Source organism: Eurosta solidaginis, chromosome 5 (assembly GCF_040869045.1).
Source record: "Eurosta solidaginis isolate ZX-2024a chromosome 5, ASM4086904v1, whole genome shotgun sequence".
Classification (NCBI taxonomy): domain Eukaryota; kingdom Metazoa; phylum Arthropoda; class Insecta; order Diptera; family Tephritidae; genus Eurosta; species Eurosta solidaginis.
In genome coordinates, this window is record NC_090323.1 from 104,224,335 (window position 1) to 104,243,284 (window position 18,950).

The 18,950-nt window shown below is 40.9% G+C and overlaps 1 protein-coding gene across 2 annotated transcripts in view; it reads left to right on the plus strand.

Moving 5' to 3' along the window:
* Kap-alpha1 (karyopherin alpha1) overlaps window positions 1–18,950 on the plus strand; it is a 414,014-nt gene that overhangs the window by 38,282 nt on the left and 356,782 nt on the right. For both annotated transcript variants that reach the window (XM_067792373.1, XM_067792372.1), the window contains exons 2-3: window positions 10,340–10,633; window positions 10,697–10,917. In XM_067792373.1, the coding sequence (XP_067648474.1) occupies window positions 10,340–10,633; window positions 10,697–10,917 (515 nt within the window). The remainder of the gene's footprint in view (window positions 1–10,339; window positions 10,634–10,696; window positions 10,918–18,950) is intronic.

Genomic DNA, 18,950 nt, shown 5'->3' on the forward strand with positions numbered 1-18,950 from the left:
GGGCCCAGACGGCATAGCCATGCCGATGCTTAAAAGCTTAGGGAAAGGGGGTTTCAAATATTTAGCGCATGTCTTCAACCTGCCTCTTTCCACCTTCGTCATTCCCGAAAAATGGGAAATGGCCAAGGTGGTCCCGCTACTAAAGCCTGGGAAACCAGCTAACATAGGAGAGTCCTATCGCCCGATATCTCTACTATCGCCAGTAGCCAAGACGCTTGAAGCCATTTTGCTCCCCTACTTCAAAGCAAATTTGCAGCTAGCCTGCCATCAGCATGGCTTCAGAAAACTCCATAGCACCACCACCGCAACATATGTATATATTTGCACCCAGAAAAATTGCGGTTTAAATCAAAACCTCCAATATAGAACAGTACTCGTTGCGCTAGACCTATTAAAAGCTTTTGATACGGTCAAACATGGATCGTAACTGCAAGACCTGGAAGGGTCTACCCTTCCCCCATGTCTTAAAAGGTGGAACGCAAATTATCTGGGTGGTCGGCAGGCATCGGCGCAATTTGGAAACGAAACATCAAAACCAAGAAGAATTAAACAAGGGGTGCCACAGGGAGGTGTCATATCCCCACTTTTGTTTAACTTCTACATATCAAATCTACCTTCGCCACCAGAAGGAGTTACTATCGTTTCCTACGCCGATGACTGCACAATAATGGCCACAGGCCCAGGCCCACAGATCGATGAGCTCTGCAACAGAATAAACGGCTACCTCCCTGATCTCTCCAGTTTTTTCGCCTCGCGACACCTGGCATTATCACCGACTAAATCTTCCGCGACCTTATTTGAAACATGAACGTCCCAAATGTCGACCATTTTGAACATCCACGTCGATGGCACTACGCTACCGACTGTCCTACACCCCAAAATCTTGGGTGTGACGTTTGATCAGGATCTACATTTTGGTGAGCACGCAGCCGCAATGGTTCCGAAAATCCAGAGCCGTAATAAAATCCTCAAATCCCTTGCTGGCAGTACTTGGGGAAAAGACAAAAAAACGCTCATTATCACTTACAAAGCAATTGGCCAGCCGATTGCATGCTACGCGTCCCCTATATGGTCGCCAAGGCTAAAACTACACCCTGGAAGAAGCTACAGGCCTTACAAAATACTGCCCCAGGACCGCCACGAGCTGTGTTCTTATGTCCCGGAACACCATCTACATAATGAGGCGAGAATACTCCCCATCAGGGAGAGAAATGAGATGCTAACCAAACAGTTCCTGTTAAATACCCAGAAACCTGGGCATCCCCACAGGCATCTGATTGATGAGCCAACACGGCCCAGGGGCTTAAGGAGTAATCTCCGTAAACATTATGAGGAAATACGGAAAACACAAGCAGGTCCTCAGTGAACTCCGGCGTCGGACCTCTATGTCAGGAATTGCCCGGTGAATCGTGTACTCCCAGAACAATACCCAAAACTGGCAGAAGAGGAACGCACTCTCCCTAGGGAAACGCGAGTCACTCTAGCTCAACTTCGATCTGGATACTGTAACAGGTTAAACTCTTACCTATCCAGAATCAACCCCGACATACAAAAAATATGTCCTGCTAGTAATGTGTTCCCACACGACACCAGCCATCTTTTTAACTGTACTGTGGAAACAGCGCCTCTAACACCCCTCTTATTATGGTCCACCCCTGTTGAAACAGGGGTTCCTTGGACTCCCGTTAGAGGATATTGATGAGAAATTGTGATCGGTCGCACCTATTGTATGGGCCGAAGCACTGTTACAACAACAACAACCATCTCGGGAAGCAATTCCTTCCCACGTTTCCCAAGGCAGCCGGTTCTATGTACCGAAGCAACTCGTGATTTTTCCCCACCAAGCGCTGTCATTTCAGTGTAACCACATTTAATTTGTTGCGTCCCTCCCACAAATTGCCTTCCTCCCAGCAGATCCTTGCAACGGGACTGCGCCATACTCTCCTGCTCCGGGAAGGTATCGAACCCAATCCGGGTCCTTCTGATCCCGGTCCTGAGAAACGGTTTTGCTGCGTTTGCCGGTAAAGAATATTTTTAGGACGGTCATGGTCTTGTCATTGTGTCACGTGCAAGGGATGGTTGCATCGGACAGGTTGTTTTGGGCTAGATCCCAAAACCCGACATCCTCGTAACTTTTGGCTCCTTGTTGTTCACGCCCAAGGGCGTCCCCTAGTCTACGCCTCAGCGCCTCCCACTACCTTCCAGCAGCTCTGCTGCTCAGCAAGCCATAACAAGTACCCGCTGCTGCTCGCGCCCCATGGCGCCACCAGCTCATACGGCCGCTCCCACTCATAACTACAATCTCCGTAGTAGAGTCGGTAGCAATGCCGAGCATCAGCCCCACCCGTCTTCTTCTCCCCTGTTTCCGGCACCAATCGTGTAGGTCAGGGAAACACTCTTAGTCCCTACAATGCCGAGCATCAGCCCCACCCGTCTTCTTCTCCCCTGTTTCCGGCACCAATCTTGTAGGTCAGGGAAACACTCTTAGTCCCTACCACCTTTTGCACCGTTTGCCAGCACAGAATATATATATTTGCGTCATCCGCCCAATGCAGCTCCTGCCTTGGACGGTGCCACTTTCCTAGATGTTCTGGTCTCCGCGACGACAACCCCCGACGGGCTTCATTGCGCCATGTTGCCAGGTCGCAAACCCAACAACAGGGTCACAACAACATTGCGTTCTGGCCTCCCACAGTCACCCGTCACTTACCCCTAGAGTGACGACGTCTCCCCCGCTGCACTTCAGAATTCTGCAGTACATAACTGGCAACCCTGTTTGTGTGTGAAGTATTGTTTTAAAGTGAGCGTGCACCTGGTCGTAGTCATAAGTTCCTGAAGATGACTTCAGATTGAAGTCGAAATATCGGCAAGACAAACCATTCGACAAAGATATATATATTGTTTAAACAAATTTTCTGTCTTTTAATAATAATATTGGCCTAAAGCTCAAACATACCTTGAATACATTAACTAAAAGGCCGAAATACAAGAAAGTAATTTGTTATGATGTATTGGTATTTACCGAAACTTGGTTGAAACCAACAGTGTTCAATGCCGAAGTTTTGCAGACTCGTTTGAGGTTTTCAGAAAAGATCGACTAGCCAGAGTTGGTGGAGGTGTGTTAATAGCGGTTCACACTAGGTTTTCTGCGGGGGAGGTGCATTTTGCAGACTCTGAGGATGCTGAATTTCTTTGTGTGAGGGTAAAATTGTCCTCAACTTACAAATATTTTATTGCAAGTTATATTCCCCCACTTTCTGACATCTCTTTGTATTTAAAGCATTCTTCAATCGTGAAATCTGTGTTCAGTACTGCCAGGGCCTGCGGTTCTGTCATTGTACTTAATAGCATCGCCGGCTTGGAGCTCTAAAGAGCTGAAGCGCCTGAAAAATTAAAAGACGCGTTCATTTAAATGATACAAACAATCTGGATCAATTACTGCCTATGCCGCCTACTCAATTTTTCGTTACAAGTATAACACGTTGATTAGAAGTTGTTGCAAGAACTATATCAGTAGGATAAAAACTAAATTTTTGACAATCCTAAGTCGTTTTACAGCTTCGTTAATTCGAAAAAAAGATAAAAGGGTTTCCTTCTACAATGAAGCTGAATGATCTCATTTCCAACGATAGCTACGAAATTGGTAATATGTTCGCGGATTTCTTCGAATCTAATTATTCAAATACCTCTGATTACCCGCCATTGAATAATCCTTTCAAATTGTCTCCCCTGAATTCCCAGGCAGTCCCATTTATATGTACTGATGATGTTTTAAAATCTAAAAATTTCTTACTCTGGTGGTCCGGAACAAATTCCGTCAGTTGTGCTGAAATGTTGTGCACGATACTTATGTCAACCTCTAGCCTCCCTGAAGCAAGGGATATTTCCCAAGAAGTGGAAAGAATTATTCATAATACCACTAGATAAAAATGGAAGTAGAACATGTGTTATAAATTATAGAGGAATAGCTAAGCTCAACACTATTCCTAAGCTACTTGAATCGCTTACCATAAAACAACTTGCTTTTAGAGTATCGTCATTAGTTGACTTTTCACAACATGGCTTTTGTAAGGATAAGTTTACGGTGTCCGACTTGCTTGAGTTTACAACCTTTGTCTCCAACAGTTTTAAGACTAATTATGAAGTTGATGTTATTTATACTGATTTTAGTAAGGCCTTCGATAACGTTTCTCATTCCATACTTTTATTCAAACTTGATCGGTTAGGATTTCCTCCATTGTTCCTTTCATGGGTTTCTTCTTACTTAAAGGGAAGAAAACAAACAGTTATATTCAATAATTGCTGGTCTCGGTTGATAAACGTATCTTATGGGGTTCCACAAGGCCACCTTGGTCCAGTTTTGTTCCTATTGTTCATTAACGACCTTCCAAGTGTTTGGAAGCACTGCAAGCCGTTGATGTACGCTGATGATGTCATACTTATAATCCCCATCCGCTTACCCGTGGATAGAGCACTTCTTCAGGCTGATCTGAATAATCTAGTTGATTTGGTGTAATGTAAACGCCTTATCACTAAACCTACCGAAGTGTAAGTTCATGCGTTTTACAAGGAAGTCCTTCCAATCCCATGATTATGCGATTGACGGTTATTTAATCAAGCAACTCACTAACTTTATTGATTTAGGCGTTACAATGGACCCAAAACTGGATTTTAAATTTCATATTGAATCTTGTGTGAATAGGGCTAAAGGTACTTGGGCTTTCGTTAAACGTTGGTCTAAAGAATTCAATGAGCCATACGTTACAAAAACTCTCTTTATATCGTAGGTCAGGCCTATTTTGGAATACACTTCAATTTGGAATCCGCGTTATCAGGTTTATTCTGACAAGCTGGAATCGGTCCAGAAACAATTTTTGCTTTTTGCTTTAAAACACTTACCATGGGAATCCTCAAAAAATCTTCCCCCTACTGCAACCGGTTAAAACTATTACAGTTACCCACGTTACAGAGCCACAGGGAGGGTCAATAAATAGTCCATTTTTGCTTGGTGATCAAGTTTAATGTTCCAATTAGGCCATCTAAACATTTTATTTCAATTTTAGTAGCTACATGCAGATCGAATTATGAAATGCACGAACCACTTCGCTGTTTATGTCATGATTTTAATAAGCACTAAAAATTTTGACGCCTGTGACTCGTTTTTTAGTAAAAAAATATCTTTTAACCACATTAAATTTCTAATTTGAAATGAAGCAAAGAACGCTAAACCGCGAAAATAATGTTCAACCCTCTATTTCAAATATAATAGTACCAGTTATTGGAAACTTGATTATTATTTTTATATGTATGTACTAAAATTTATTCTGTTTAAATTTCGTCTACTATTAATTTGATCTATTGTTGTCAATTTCATAAATTCTTATGTGCCCCTTCCGGGAAAACAGCTCCATCATGAGTAATCTGTGTGAGGTCTTTTTGAGATACTTACAAGAATTCATTTACTACGTTTTAGCTTCTGCTTACTTCTATGTTTTGAATTTTAAATTGTCAAGCGTTTAATTAAACACTGTTTAAATATTATTTTAAAATATTCCATGTGTTATTCATACCGTACATTATATCTTTAAATTTAAGTGTCTGTATATTTGGTCTGTATTGTTTAATTTGTAGGCTGATAAATAAAATTATCATACACCACTCAGTGAAATATAATACATTTGACCCCGACATCGGCCGCAGGGCAGTGTCTTATAACGTCACGGCTTATCTATCCGGTCAGGCGATGTAAACCTGGAAATCATCAATATCTACATCCCTCCTGCCACCTGTTGCTCCAGTGGATACCGCCCCAATATCAGAGCACTACTCACTGGCGATAATCGCATTATCTTAGACAATTTCAATGCCCATCACAATCTATGGCATTCAAACCTGCAGGCGGACAGCAGGGGTGAGATGTTGTTGTTGTATTAACAGTGCTTCGCCCCATTCAATGGGCACGATCACTTACAAATTGTCATCAAAATCCTCTAACCGGAGCCCAAGGAAACTGGCTGTTTCAACAGGGGTGGACCATAATAAGAGGGGTGTTAGAGGCGTTGGTTCCACAGTACAGTTAAAGAGATGGTTGGGGTCGTGTGGGAACACATTACTAGCAGGCCATATGTTTTGTATGTCAGGGTTGATTCTGGACAAGTAAGAGCTTGACCTGTTACAGTATCCAGAACGGAGTTGGGCCAGGGTGACTCGTGTTTCCCTTGGTAGTGTGCTTTCTTCTTCTGCAAGGGTGGGATATTGCATATTAATAACGGGGTTCACCGGGCGCGTCCTGACAAAGGCGTTTACCGATTCTGTGTGGATTTGGCTAAGGACCTGCTTATGCTTGCCTGGATCAAACGGCAGTGTTGGCAGGTGCCGGATCTCGCAATAGTGCTTTAGGAGGTGTTCCCTTAATCCCCGTGTAGGCGGTGCTGAATCAAGCAGTTGTTTGCTAGGATGTCCTGGTTTGTGACAATTAAGCAAGAACTGTTTGTTCATCATTGTGCTCCTTGATATTGATCTCTTTGGCCTCACTATGTAGATGGTGTTCGGGAGTCATAGGGAGATATCTGGTGACAGTTCTCATTGCAGCATTTTGACAGGCCTGTAGCCTTCTCCAGTGTGTGTTTTTAAGACCAGGCGACCAGACTGAAATTAAACAGAAGAGGGCGATAGGACACCACCCTGTGGAACCCCCTGTTTAATTTTCCTAGGTTTAGAAATTTCGTTCCTAAATTCAACCGACGCCTGCCGACCACTCAGATAATTATCGGTCCATCTTTTTAGACAAGCGGGAAGGTGTGAACCTTCTATGTCTTGGAGTAGCCGTGGTTGACTGTGTCAAGAGCTTTTGACAGGTCAAGTGCCACGAGCACCATCCTAAGATGGGGTTTTGGCTGATTTAACCCGTAACTAATCTGAGTGTTAATGGCATTGAGCGCCGTGGTGGTGCTGTGCATTTTACGGAAGCCATGTTGGTCCGTGGCTAGGCGAAGATTTGCCGTGAAATAATGCTCGCCAAGGGGAACGTGCTTTCCGCAAGGTCATTGAATTCGCCTCAGCTCGTTTTATTCCCGAAATTCGGCCTCATTTTCCGGCGGAGGCCGCAAATTTAGCGAGAGAACGTGACCTGTTAACACAGCTCGATCCCGGCGACCCCCAAATAAGCGATACAAACCAACGCATCACATTGCTTGTGGAAGAACACAAGCGGGCGAAATGGGAGGAGCATTTAAGTGGTTGTAACCTCTCTGCCGGTGTAGGTAAGCTTCGGTCCACCGTAAAATCCCTATCGAATTCATCTAAGCACAATGATAAAACTTCCATCGCCTTTGGCGATAAAGTGCTGTCGGATGCGAAAAAATGCGCGAGTGCTTTTTGCCGACAATATATAATGCATTCTACGGTTGACAAAGTTAGATGGCGGGCCAACAGACGCGCACATAAACGTAAAGTCAGCGCGTCCCCAACTACCATCAGCGCCAAAGAGGTCGGGGATGCCATCTGTCATGCTAAACCATCTAAAGCAGTGGGCCCAGACGGCATAGCCATGCCGATGCTTAAAAACCTAGGTAAAGAGGGTTTCAAATATTTAGCACATGTCTTCAACCAGTCCCTTTCCACCTTTGTCATCCCCGAAAAATGGAAAATGGCCAAGGTGGTCCCGCTAATAAACCCTGGGAAACTAGATAACATAGGGAACTCTTATCCCCCGATATCTCTCCTATCCCCAGTAGCCAAATCTCTTGAAGCCATTCTGCTATTTTAAAGCAAATTTGCAACTAGCCTATCATCAGCATGTCTTTAGAAAACTGCATAGCCCAACCACCGCGCTAAATGCCACCAAGATAAATTGCGGTTTAAATTAAAACCCCCACCACAGCACAGTATTCGTTGCGCTAGACCTGTCAAAAGCTTTTGATACGGTCAACGAAGGGTCTACCCTTCCCCCGAGTTTTAAAATGTGGACCGCAAATTACCTGGGTGGTCGGCAGGCATCGGTGCAATTTAGGAACGCAAAATCCAAAACAAGACGAATTAAACAAGGGGTGCCACAAGGTGGTGTTCCATCCCCACTTTTGTTTAATTTCTACATATCAAAGCTACCTTCGCCACCAGAAGGAGTAACTATCGTTTCGTACACCGATGACTGCACGATAATGGCCACATGCCCAGGCCCACAGATCGATGAGCTTTGCAACAAAATAAACGGCTACCTCCCTGATCTCTGCAGTTTTTTCGCCTCGCGAAACCTGACATCACCGACTAAATCATCGGCGACATTATTTACGACATGGACGTCCCAGATGTCGACCATTTTGAACGTCCACGTCAATGGCACTACGCTACCGACTGTCTTACACCCCAACATCTTGGGTGTGACGTTTGATCAGGATCTACATTTTGGTGAGCATGCAGCCGCAATCGTACGGAAAGTCCAGAGCCGTAATAAAATCCTCACATCTCTTGCTTTGTTTATATAATTGCTCAAATTTTGAAATGCTAACCAAACAGTTCCTGTTGAATACCCAGAAACCTGGGCACCCCAACAGACATCTGATTGATGAGCCTACACTGCCCAGGGGCTTAAGGAGTAATCTCCGTAAGCATTATGAGGAAATACGGCACCTGAGAACACAGCCGTATGAAGCTAAAAACACAAGCAGGTCCTCAGTGAACTCCACAAACACGTTTCGGACCTCTATGCCAGGAATTTCCCGGTGAATCCTATACTCTATAATTCCGGTTTATTTGTAATAATAATGCCAAGGTTGAGTTTTTTATGTATATCCGTTCGCATTCAGTGCTCTATTCTCAATCAATCTTCTTTCTTTTTTTTTCGTGTCTACATCATTGCCATATTTTCACATTTTTTTTTAAACATCTTTCTTATATAAGTTACCAATGTTTTCCTACAGAGGGCTGCGTCAGCTAAGCAAGAATCAAAGCGAGCACCTGATTGGCTGATCGCCAGATTCTTGCCTAAAAGACAGCGCTGCCATACTTATATTTTTCACACTACACCTTCTGCTCGTGCAACCGATCTGACTCTTAGATGGCGTTGGCTGCAATCCATCCAGTGACTATTAGGGCTGGCACACAATTATTACTAACGACGAGTGTCAGTACCTTCATTTCTGATGGATCACAACTCAAAGAACAATACCCAAAACTAGCAGAAGAGGAACGCACTCTCCCTAGGGAAACGCGAGTCACTCTAGCTCAACTTCAATCTGGAGACTGTAACAGGTTAAACTCTTACCTATCCCGAATCAGCCCCGGCATACAAAACATATGTCCCGCTTGTAATGTGTCCCCACATGACACCAACCATCTCTTTAACTGTATTGTGGAACCAACGCCTCTAACACCCCTCTCATTATGGTCCGCCCCTGTTGAAACAGCAAGTTTCCTTGGACTCTCGTTAGAGGACACTGATGACAATTTGTGATAGGTCGCACCTATTGGATGGGGCGAAGCACTGCTACAACAACAACAACACCCATCTCGGGAACGATTTATATGACCACTTTAAACCTTCTAGGCCATCCCGCCCTCCTCGCCCCCTAGTTCCATGAGGAACTTAAGGTTGCCCGAGCCTCGGCTGTTAATGAAACAGGTTTCGCCACGGGTAGGTGACGTTGACAATTGGGTTGGAGAAGCTATATATTGCGCTGGCAACCCATTGAAAAGGTTGCGCTACAAAACCCCTTGAATCAACTTGGTATTTTAGTCGCCTCTTACGATAGGCATACCTACCACGGGTATATTCTAAGCCCCTAACCCGCTGGGATTTGTATACACTCGCGGAGAAAGGTGTTGAACCCATCCAGGGTTATTTTTACAAATAGCGGCCGCCAACGCAGGAAGATGTTCTGTGCAAAAAGAACTATGGATCGGGCGCCATATTTCGGACCCTCTCGGAGTCATTTATGGGTTTTTGTAAATACATATGTATCTTTCGACAGAAATAAAATTTTTAATTTCCGCTTTCGGATTCTAAAAACGGTAGTCGAAACGGGTCTTTTGATACCACCTTTGACAATTTTTTATAAAAATTAGGTGGTGCACTGTCTTGTAAAACGTTACCAAAATTTCCATTAGTAAGTCCCGTTTTGACAATTAATATTAATAGCAGTCGGCAGAAGGATCGTCCTAGATGCCAAAACAAAACTTATCTTCCGGAGGCTTCTAGTTTTTGCACAAAAAAAAAAACAAATATATTTTTTATTATTATTTGATTGAAGAATTAAGTTTCTGAGTGAAATTGGTGTTATTTTATTTTTGCGCTGATAGCATTTCAATATCTACATTTACATAGCTGATATATTTCCTATAGGCAATTGATATGCGAAATGGTTTAACAGGCCCGAGATTGCAAGATCAAGCTTCTAAGAATCAACCCGCAATTTCTTGTCCTTTGAATGAAAATAGCCATGTAGACACGATAATCAGAAGCGAGATTGTAACCCAATTGTATAGCGATAATGAAGCTGACCAACTTCTGGCCACACAAACGTTTCGAAAGCTGCTATCCCGCGATCCCAACCCACCGATTGAAGAAGTCATCCAAAAAGGAATTGTACCTCGGTTTGTTTTATTGCTTAAAAATAAAACTAATGCGTCGTTGCAAGTAATTAGTGTTCTAATATTAAGTTTATATCAGTCATAATTTATATATAAACCCCAAATTTAGTTCGAAGCAGCATGGACATTAACTAATATTGCATCGGGAACGTCACAACAAACTAAAATTGTTATTGAGTCGGGTGCTGTTCCTGTTTTTATTGAACTTTTATCCAGTCGCCATGATGATGTTCAAGAGCAGGCTGTTTGGGCTTTGGGAAATATTGCTGGTGATTCGCCAAGCTGTCGTGACTATTTACTGAATTCGGGAATCCTTCAACCATTACTACAGTAAGTTTATCATTTCTTAAATTCGTTTTTAAAACATTGTTACCTATCTCAGCGCATTGTAGAGCTTCTTTACTTAACACTGTCAATGGCGTTAAAAAGTGACCAGCTGCCTAAATGCCATTTTAGCCATAGATCCGGCTTTAAAAAAAGTTGAAATACTGGGCAAAGGCAAATCTATACCCGGTGATGGCAACGCGAATTCAACCCAATTCGCCGTGCAGAAGAGTGTCAAATCAAAAGAAAATTTGTATTGATTTCGATTAACTGACATCTTCTATCAAGGCGTTGTATGGAAAATAATCAGTTAGAAGCAATCAGCTGTTGGGATAACAACACCTGGTATTGAATTCGCTTTGTCAGCTCGCTTTAAAAAATTTCAATTGAAAAACAAATAAAGCAACATCTTTAATGTGTTCTTGTTCTCCAGCTGAAATTTTTTCCAGCTTCAGAAAAAAACGTCCATTACATATGTATTATGTGTCAAACTAACTGAAATTTATAGAGAAAAAATGCATACATTTCTTCTTATTATAAAATAAATAAATAAATGTAAGGCGCGATAACCTCCGAAGAGATCTAAGGCCGAGCTTCTCTTACAATTTGCGTCGTGCTCCTCTTTGATTTTTCCCTACAAATTGGCCGGATGGGACCTACATGTTTTATGCCGACTCCGAACGGCATCTGCAAGGCAGATGAGTTTTCACTGAGAGCTTTTCATGGCAGAAATACAATCGGAGCGCTTGCCAGATACTGCCGAGGGGCGACCCCGCTTAGACAAATTTCTTCTAATTGAAAAATCTTATTTCTAAAATTTTGATGTTGCTTCGCCCGGGAGTTGAACCCAGGGCATACGGTGTGATAGGCGGAGCACGCTACCATCACACCACGGTGGTCGTCACGGTGGTTCTTCTTATTAACTATGTTTATTTAATACATTTATTCATTTCTTTCTTTATAACGGCTTTTTAAGCCTAAATTTTATGATACTACGGTAAATAACTACATTTAAAAAAATAGTATTAATACGAATCTTAATTGTCAAGTCAAATTGTCTGTTCCAAAGGACGAGTCTTGGAGTCAACCTATTGGAAGGTTAGAAAGAACGTGTTTCCAATCCTGCCTAATTGGAAAGCAAAAACAAATTAAACACCTCGCTTAATTTTTATTTCTTTTCGAATTGAAATGGTTTTCTATGCGAGCAGAAAAAAAGGAAGCTCTAGAATAAAAACGCCTTGTAGTTCCAATATATATGTATGCTCTCGGAAAGAAATAAATTCCGATCAGCATAACAACTGGCATCTCGAAATATATCGTCCAATGTTTTAGGAGCTTGGAAAGAACATGTTTCCCATCCTCATATAGTGGCAAAATTATAATTATTGTTGTCGGAAACGACTTAATACCGGTCAACATGGCGACTGTCAGTACATGGCGAGACTTTTCAAGACTAACCCGAACGGAAGGATGGATTGCATTAGTCTTCCATCCTTCATTGCACAATCCAATGTACAAATTTGCTTGGGGTGAGGCATTTCTTCAGATTCATCTTGTGATAGCTAAGAGCTTAAGTTGCTTATGGTTTTACATACTCCGTCACAGTGTCATGGAGGGGTTTACAGTGCTCCAGCAAACTTTTTGGAGTTTTTTCTAAAGCTTCAAAATTTTTTCTGCTCGCTTAGAAAAAAAATTTTATCGAAATGCAAAAACAGATTATAGAACTCGCTTAATTTGTTTTTGTTTTCCAGTTGCATTTTTTTTAGAAGCGAGCAGAAAAAATTTTAAAGGCTAAAAAACCCCCCCTTTTGTTACAATGTTTTCAAATCATTACTATTTTTTATACGAATATGAAGTTCGTTAAAACATTTCAAGCCTTTATGAAATATATTTTGCTTGTCCAATTACGTTTTAAAGAAAGGTAGTCTAAAGTTATTATTTTCCCTAACTATGTATGAGTTTCATTGACGTTGTTGTATTAACGATAAAGACACTTCCCGACGGTTTTGGGGAGTGTTATCGATGTTGATGGTCCTTTGCCGGATATAGATCCGGTATGTTCCGGTAGCAAGCACCATTAAGGTACCAGCCCGACCATCTCGGGGACGATTAAAATTACCACATTAAACCTTCTAGGCCATCCCGCCCCACCTGTAGTTCCATTCGGAACTTGGGGTCGTCAGAGCCTCGCCGGATAGATATGTGTGTGATACATCCATATTTTTAACTGGATTCGCCTCGCGTAGGTGAGGTTGACAAGTGGGTTGCGGAAGCTATAAAGCTTTGTATTGCGCTTATCAACCCCCTGAACCCCGGTTGTTTCATTGACGTAGGCAAGTTTATCGCTCAAACACTCCATGCCAAGCTTCATATTTGATATAAACTTTATACTGAGCCAACTAAGGGTTTCGATCATGTTTTTTATTGTATTTGTATTTTATTTGATATTTTGTTCCTAGCACAACAATTTGACAAATTATTCTACAGTGATAGTCAGGAATATCAAGAGCTATATAAATTTAACATTAATAATAATAAATCAAATTAATTAAATTAAATATAATAAACAATAAGTAAATAAGTAAGTAAACCGAAATCTTAAAACTATGCCCCTATTACGGTTTACAACTCAACTTAGTTGGATTGTAATTAAAACAACTCAACTCATGTGGTTTGGGTTTGTTGGCCAGAGACTTTGTCTCCACACGCCAGGTCAAAGTCTGCATTCTCGTGCAGAAAGTAATCGCAAACCATATAACAGGAGGAAATTGTTTTATGGTTTGCGATTACTTTCTGCACGAGAATGCAGACTTTGATGATTTGATTCCTTTTATTATAATCCAGTTGCTACACGAACGTGTAGATATATTTCTATGTATTTTAGATGAACAAATGGTTGTAAAACGTATTTGCATTAATTGCAAAATGACAGGAACAATGTTGCCATATTTCGTTTAGATGGTGTCTTATTTTGTTTTTTGGTGCGTTAATTTGAGTATTTTTATTTATTTATTTTTTTTTAATTATGTTTTTGTGAGATTAGGATGGGTATGTGAAATGTGGTGGACGGTACTAGCGGGTTAGGGGGACAGAATATACCCGCGGTAGGTATGCCTGTCATAAGAGGCGACTAAAATACCAGATTCAAGGGGCTGTGTAGCGCAACCGTTCAGGTTGCCAGCGCAATATATAGCTTCTCCAAACCCAATTGACAACCTCACCTATCCGCGGCGAATACTGGTCCTTTGCCGGATACAGATCCGGTACGCTCCGGTACCACAGCACCATTAAGGTGCTAGCCCGACCATCTCGGGAACGATTTATGTGGCCACATTAAACCTTCAGGCCATCAAATCCCTCCCCACCCCCAAGTTCCATGAGGAGCTTGGGATCGTCAGAGTCTCGTCTGTTAGTGAAACAGGATTCACCGCGGATAGGTGAGGTCGACAATTAGGTTTGGAGAAGCTATATATTGCGCTGGCAACCTGAAGGGTTGCGCTACACACCCCTTGAATCTGGTATTTTAGTCGCCTCTTACGACAGGCATACCTACCGCGGGTATATTCTTACCCCCTTACCCGCTGGGGGTATACGTTAGAGTCTTTTATGTAAGTAAGCACCGTCATACGTGCATCCAACGAGAACTCTGTTTAGAGTTTTTATTTGTTTAGACGCTAAATTGCAATGGCGAAACCATGTTTTGTTTGGTCTGTTAGGAAAAAGCGTGGAGAAAAGGATTTGATGGTCTCTGGCGTAATTTATGGTTTCTTCGTACCATGTGTCTATTATTTGATTTTTTACGATTCTAAGGGCTTCTTCTTTAGATAATTTGACTAGTTTTATGTTATCACAGCTTAGTGCATTTTTTGCGAGTGTGCCTTTTCATTCCCTATAATGCGTTTATGACTGGGCGTCCGGATTATGTCAACTTTGTCGAAGTTTGTATCCTGTATAATATTGCGTAATTTTCATTGCGCTAGTCATGATGTCCTAGTTTGGTGGGACTACGGTCCCTGTTTGTATAGCTATAATGTCCTCGTTTAGTGCATTGGCATAAAATTTTTCTTTCAGTTTGGTCAGATTATCTAAGGCCCCTCCCAGATGTTCCCTAACCCCCTCCTTTTGTAAAATTTCCAGAAGCTCGTGATACAGTCTTTCTATTTCTGTAGCCCTTCCCTTGAGATAATCTGGTGTATTGTAGACTGGTTCCGTTTGCTTCTTTTCCCTACGTTCGTTGGACGATCTTTTGTTTTTTTCCTCCGCGCTACCTCTTTGAGCAATGGTGCTTTATCTGATTTTGGTAAGTTTCCTGTTTATTGTTAGGTCCCTGTCTTTCGTGGTGTTGTTTGTGTCCGGGAGTTTCGGAAATTCCTCGTCGTCGATTGCTAGGATGTCAAAGCGGTTGGGTCTGTCCGCGAAGTACGTTGCAAGAGTTTCACGCCTAGACATTTTTGAGACGTTTTTTACCCAGTTTATGGTTTGTTCTTTCTGCCATGCTAAGCATTTTGCCTTGTCAGTTGAAGTATGTTCTGTGCTTGCACAGAGAATACATTTTTTTACGCACGTATTTTCGTCACATTCCGGGAGGCCGCAGTTGATGCATCTCTCTTTGGATTTGCAAGACTTTTGGATGTGGCCAAGCCTGCCGCATTTTAGGCATTTACGCAAGGGAGGAATATAAAAATCGACTGTGAGTCTTGCATAGTCTAAAACTATCACGTTTGGTATGTCTTTACCAATGAAATCTAGCTTAACTGTTTTTGTACTTGTCAGGGTGTTGTCGTCATGGTTTTTCCGCATAAACCGCCTAACTGAATTTGTTGGCACTGGAGATTGTGCATGAAGTTTTATTTCATTATCATCATAATAATTATAATCATAAGGCTGATCTAGGCACAAATGCTTTCAGGTTCTTTTTTTCACCTTAGGGTTTAAAAGAAAATTGTTGGCTGCGGCTGCGCTTTTGAACAGAATTTTGTATAGGGTTTTACCTTAGGCATAAATAAGGTCAATGTCTCTTTAAAATGTTGAAAAGATTAATGCCATTGGTCGTCTTTTCATTTGTCATTTCTGGCACGCAGATGAGTCGACAAGCACAAAAAAGTACCTGTATATTCAGGTGGGTATAAAATGGTTTTCGCGGCTGTACTTTCTTGTTCTGCATATGATTGTGTATTTGTGTTTTTGTTTTGTCTTTGTCCGTTGTTCGTGTCACCTGTGTCTGTATCTGCACATTTTGGTTTTGTATTTTGTGTACCGGTGATGGCGGGAGCCATCGTGTCGGTTCTTATCTCCTGTAACTTTTTCCTAGCCTCACTTTTCGTTGGATGCTAAGGAGGCTTTTACTGAAGTAAAATCCTGCATCTTCACGATTTTGATCATTTTTGGTTCCATTTCCATTTTTGTTTTATTAGTTTTTGTATTCAACGATACAAAATTGTCTTTTCCCGGTGGCGCCGTCGTTTTCGAAAACGAGGACACCGCTTCGGGTTTGCTTTTTCTTGAGTTAAAATTTAACATAATGGAAATGGAGCCAAATAAACGATGTCCTAATCTACCAGCTAAGCACAGTTTGGGTTGGGCCAAATAGATACCTCACCTGAGGTTGGTTTACATGAAATTTTGATGCAATTACCAGTTAAAAGTGGCGATTCAAATTTGTTTTTTGTTTAAATAACTTTTTTTTTTGTCCTCGTGCTCTTTTGTGCTATTCTAACACAGTCATTGCCAAAGGGCCTCAATTATTTTCCTTACTTTGAGTTTGTATGTAACTTGATCACAATTAGAAACAATTTTTTTTTTTAACTTTAAAATTTGAAAAGGCACTCTTTTTGCTTTTTTATTTGACCACTTTGATTTTAGCGCGCAGACACGTCCACTCACATTTGGGGTTAGGGAAGGAAAGATTAACAAAAGCTTTTGCATTCCAATAACATCGCCACAATCAACCAAGATTATGCGTTTGTAAATATGAAGGAACTTCAGAACTGACAATTGAAGTTTTTTACGCCTTGCCCATTCACATACAAAATTTCCCGAAGCACTCTTGTAAACATTATCCCTATACAACAAAAATACTTGCTAACATATTTTGTGTCGTATTCGATTGTTATATTGCAGTTTTTAATTGTGAAAAATGTTAGAAAATTTACCAACCAGTTGGAAAAATAATTTCACTTGCGAAGTGTGCCAACACCCTTAGCCAAAGCAAATGTCAAATTCTTCTTCTTATGATTTGCTTGGAAAAAAATTGGGGAGTTGTCTACTTTTCAATATCAGTGTTGCATCTGTTAACTCATCTATATGAAAAACTGCTTATGTGTCGGAGCTATTAAGGCCGCGGCACACTGACATTTTTCATATAGATGCGTTTAACACAAGCTTATGCATTCCAATAACATCTCCACAATCTACCAAGATGTTGGAACTTCAGACTTGGCAATTGAAGTTTATTTCGCCTTGCCCATTCACATACAAAATTTCGCGAAGCACTGGTATAAACATCCCCTATAAAACAAAAATACTTGCTAAGATATTTTGTGTCGTATTCGATTGTTATATTGCAGTTTTTAATTGCGAAAAATGTTACAAAAGTTATCAACGAGAGGGAAATATAATTTCACTTGCAAAGTGTGCCAACACCCTTAGCCAAAGCAAATGTCAAATTCTTTTTCTTATGGTTTGCTTGTAACAAAATTTGAGAGTTGGCTACTTTTCAATATCAGATGGCGCCAGTGTCGCTCAATCTACCGTTCTCCGTAAAAATACGTGCAATCTATTCATAATGCATAAGCTTGTGTTAAACTCATCTATATGAAAAACTGCTTATGTGTCGGGGCTTTAAGAATTACCGAACTTATTATATATGTACACTCATAAATGTTCCCCCGTTTCCTAACCGTAAGAATATAAGCACGGTTGCCACTTTAGTCCTTTTGGACCAAAAATGGTCCCTTCCGACCCCATTTGGTCCGCTGGTCCCTTTTTTCAATTTTGGTCTTTTTTAGGCATTAGCCATGATTTTGGCACTCTTTTTTTTTTAATGAGGTAAACATTCACAACATTTCCCACATTTTCATTAACCTACGTATAATTTTCAATTTAATTCCATGGAATTCTTACCACAAAAATTGCAAAGTCAACTAATTGCGATTAAAACCAATTTATTTTTATATTCAGATGAAGCAATGGTAAAAGAGATTTGATTTCGGAAGAAGTGTTTTGTGAAAAGTTATTCCCGCAGGTACGGAACCCCATCAACTTAAATAATGATTTTAAATCCGAGGCCTGGGGCTAGATTCAGTAAATGTGAGTTTTTCAAATATTACACTTTCTTCAGCAGGCTCTGGTATGAAATTTTAACGTTAGGGGGAAAAATTAAGCATCTATAATAATATCATTAACAAAACTGCTTCGAAAAATTGCTTGGTTTTGCCACATATGTAGTTCGACAAAACCAGAACCCAGGTTTTTAAACCGTTTCTTACTAAAACCTAATTGCGCTATACATTTTATTTCATTGCAATGAACAACATAATGCTGGAACTAAGAGCTTTGTCAGCAAAACTAGATTCAATACGTTTGGTTGGTAAAAGACATAGACTTATCCTAGAAATGTGAAAATGTAATACATAAAAGTACACTTTATTTTTGTTTGTGCAGTTTGAATTAAAGCAAAGTCATCTATTCTCTATTTTTAGTAAAATTGTGTAGGAAACCAGGAATCATCTTAAAATTTAATATTTTACAACGAATACGCCACTCTTGTGAATTGCCGAACTGATTGTGTCACAATAAAATAAAACACAAATTTGGTCCTTTTTCTTGAGGTTTGGTCCTTTTTGGTGATGAATTTTGGTCCCAAATGAAAACATGGTGTGGCAATCGTGAATATAAGTAACACACACTTGCGCTTACAAATATAAATGTACACAAGATTTTGTATTACCGACAGAGTTGTCATTTTGTTGCTTTTTTTGCGTTTAGCTCCAAAAATTCCTTTTTTTGCGTTTAGATCCAAAAATTCCGGAAGGAATTAA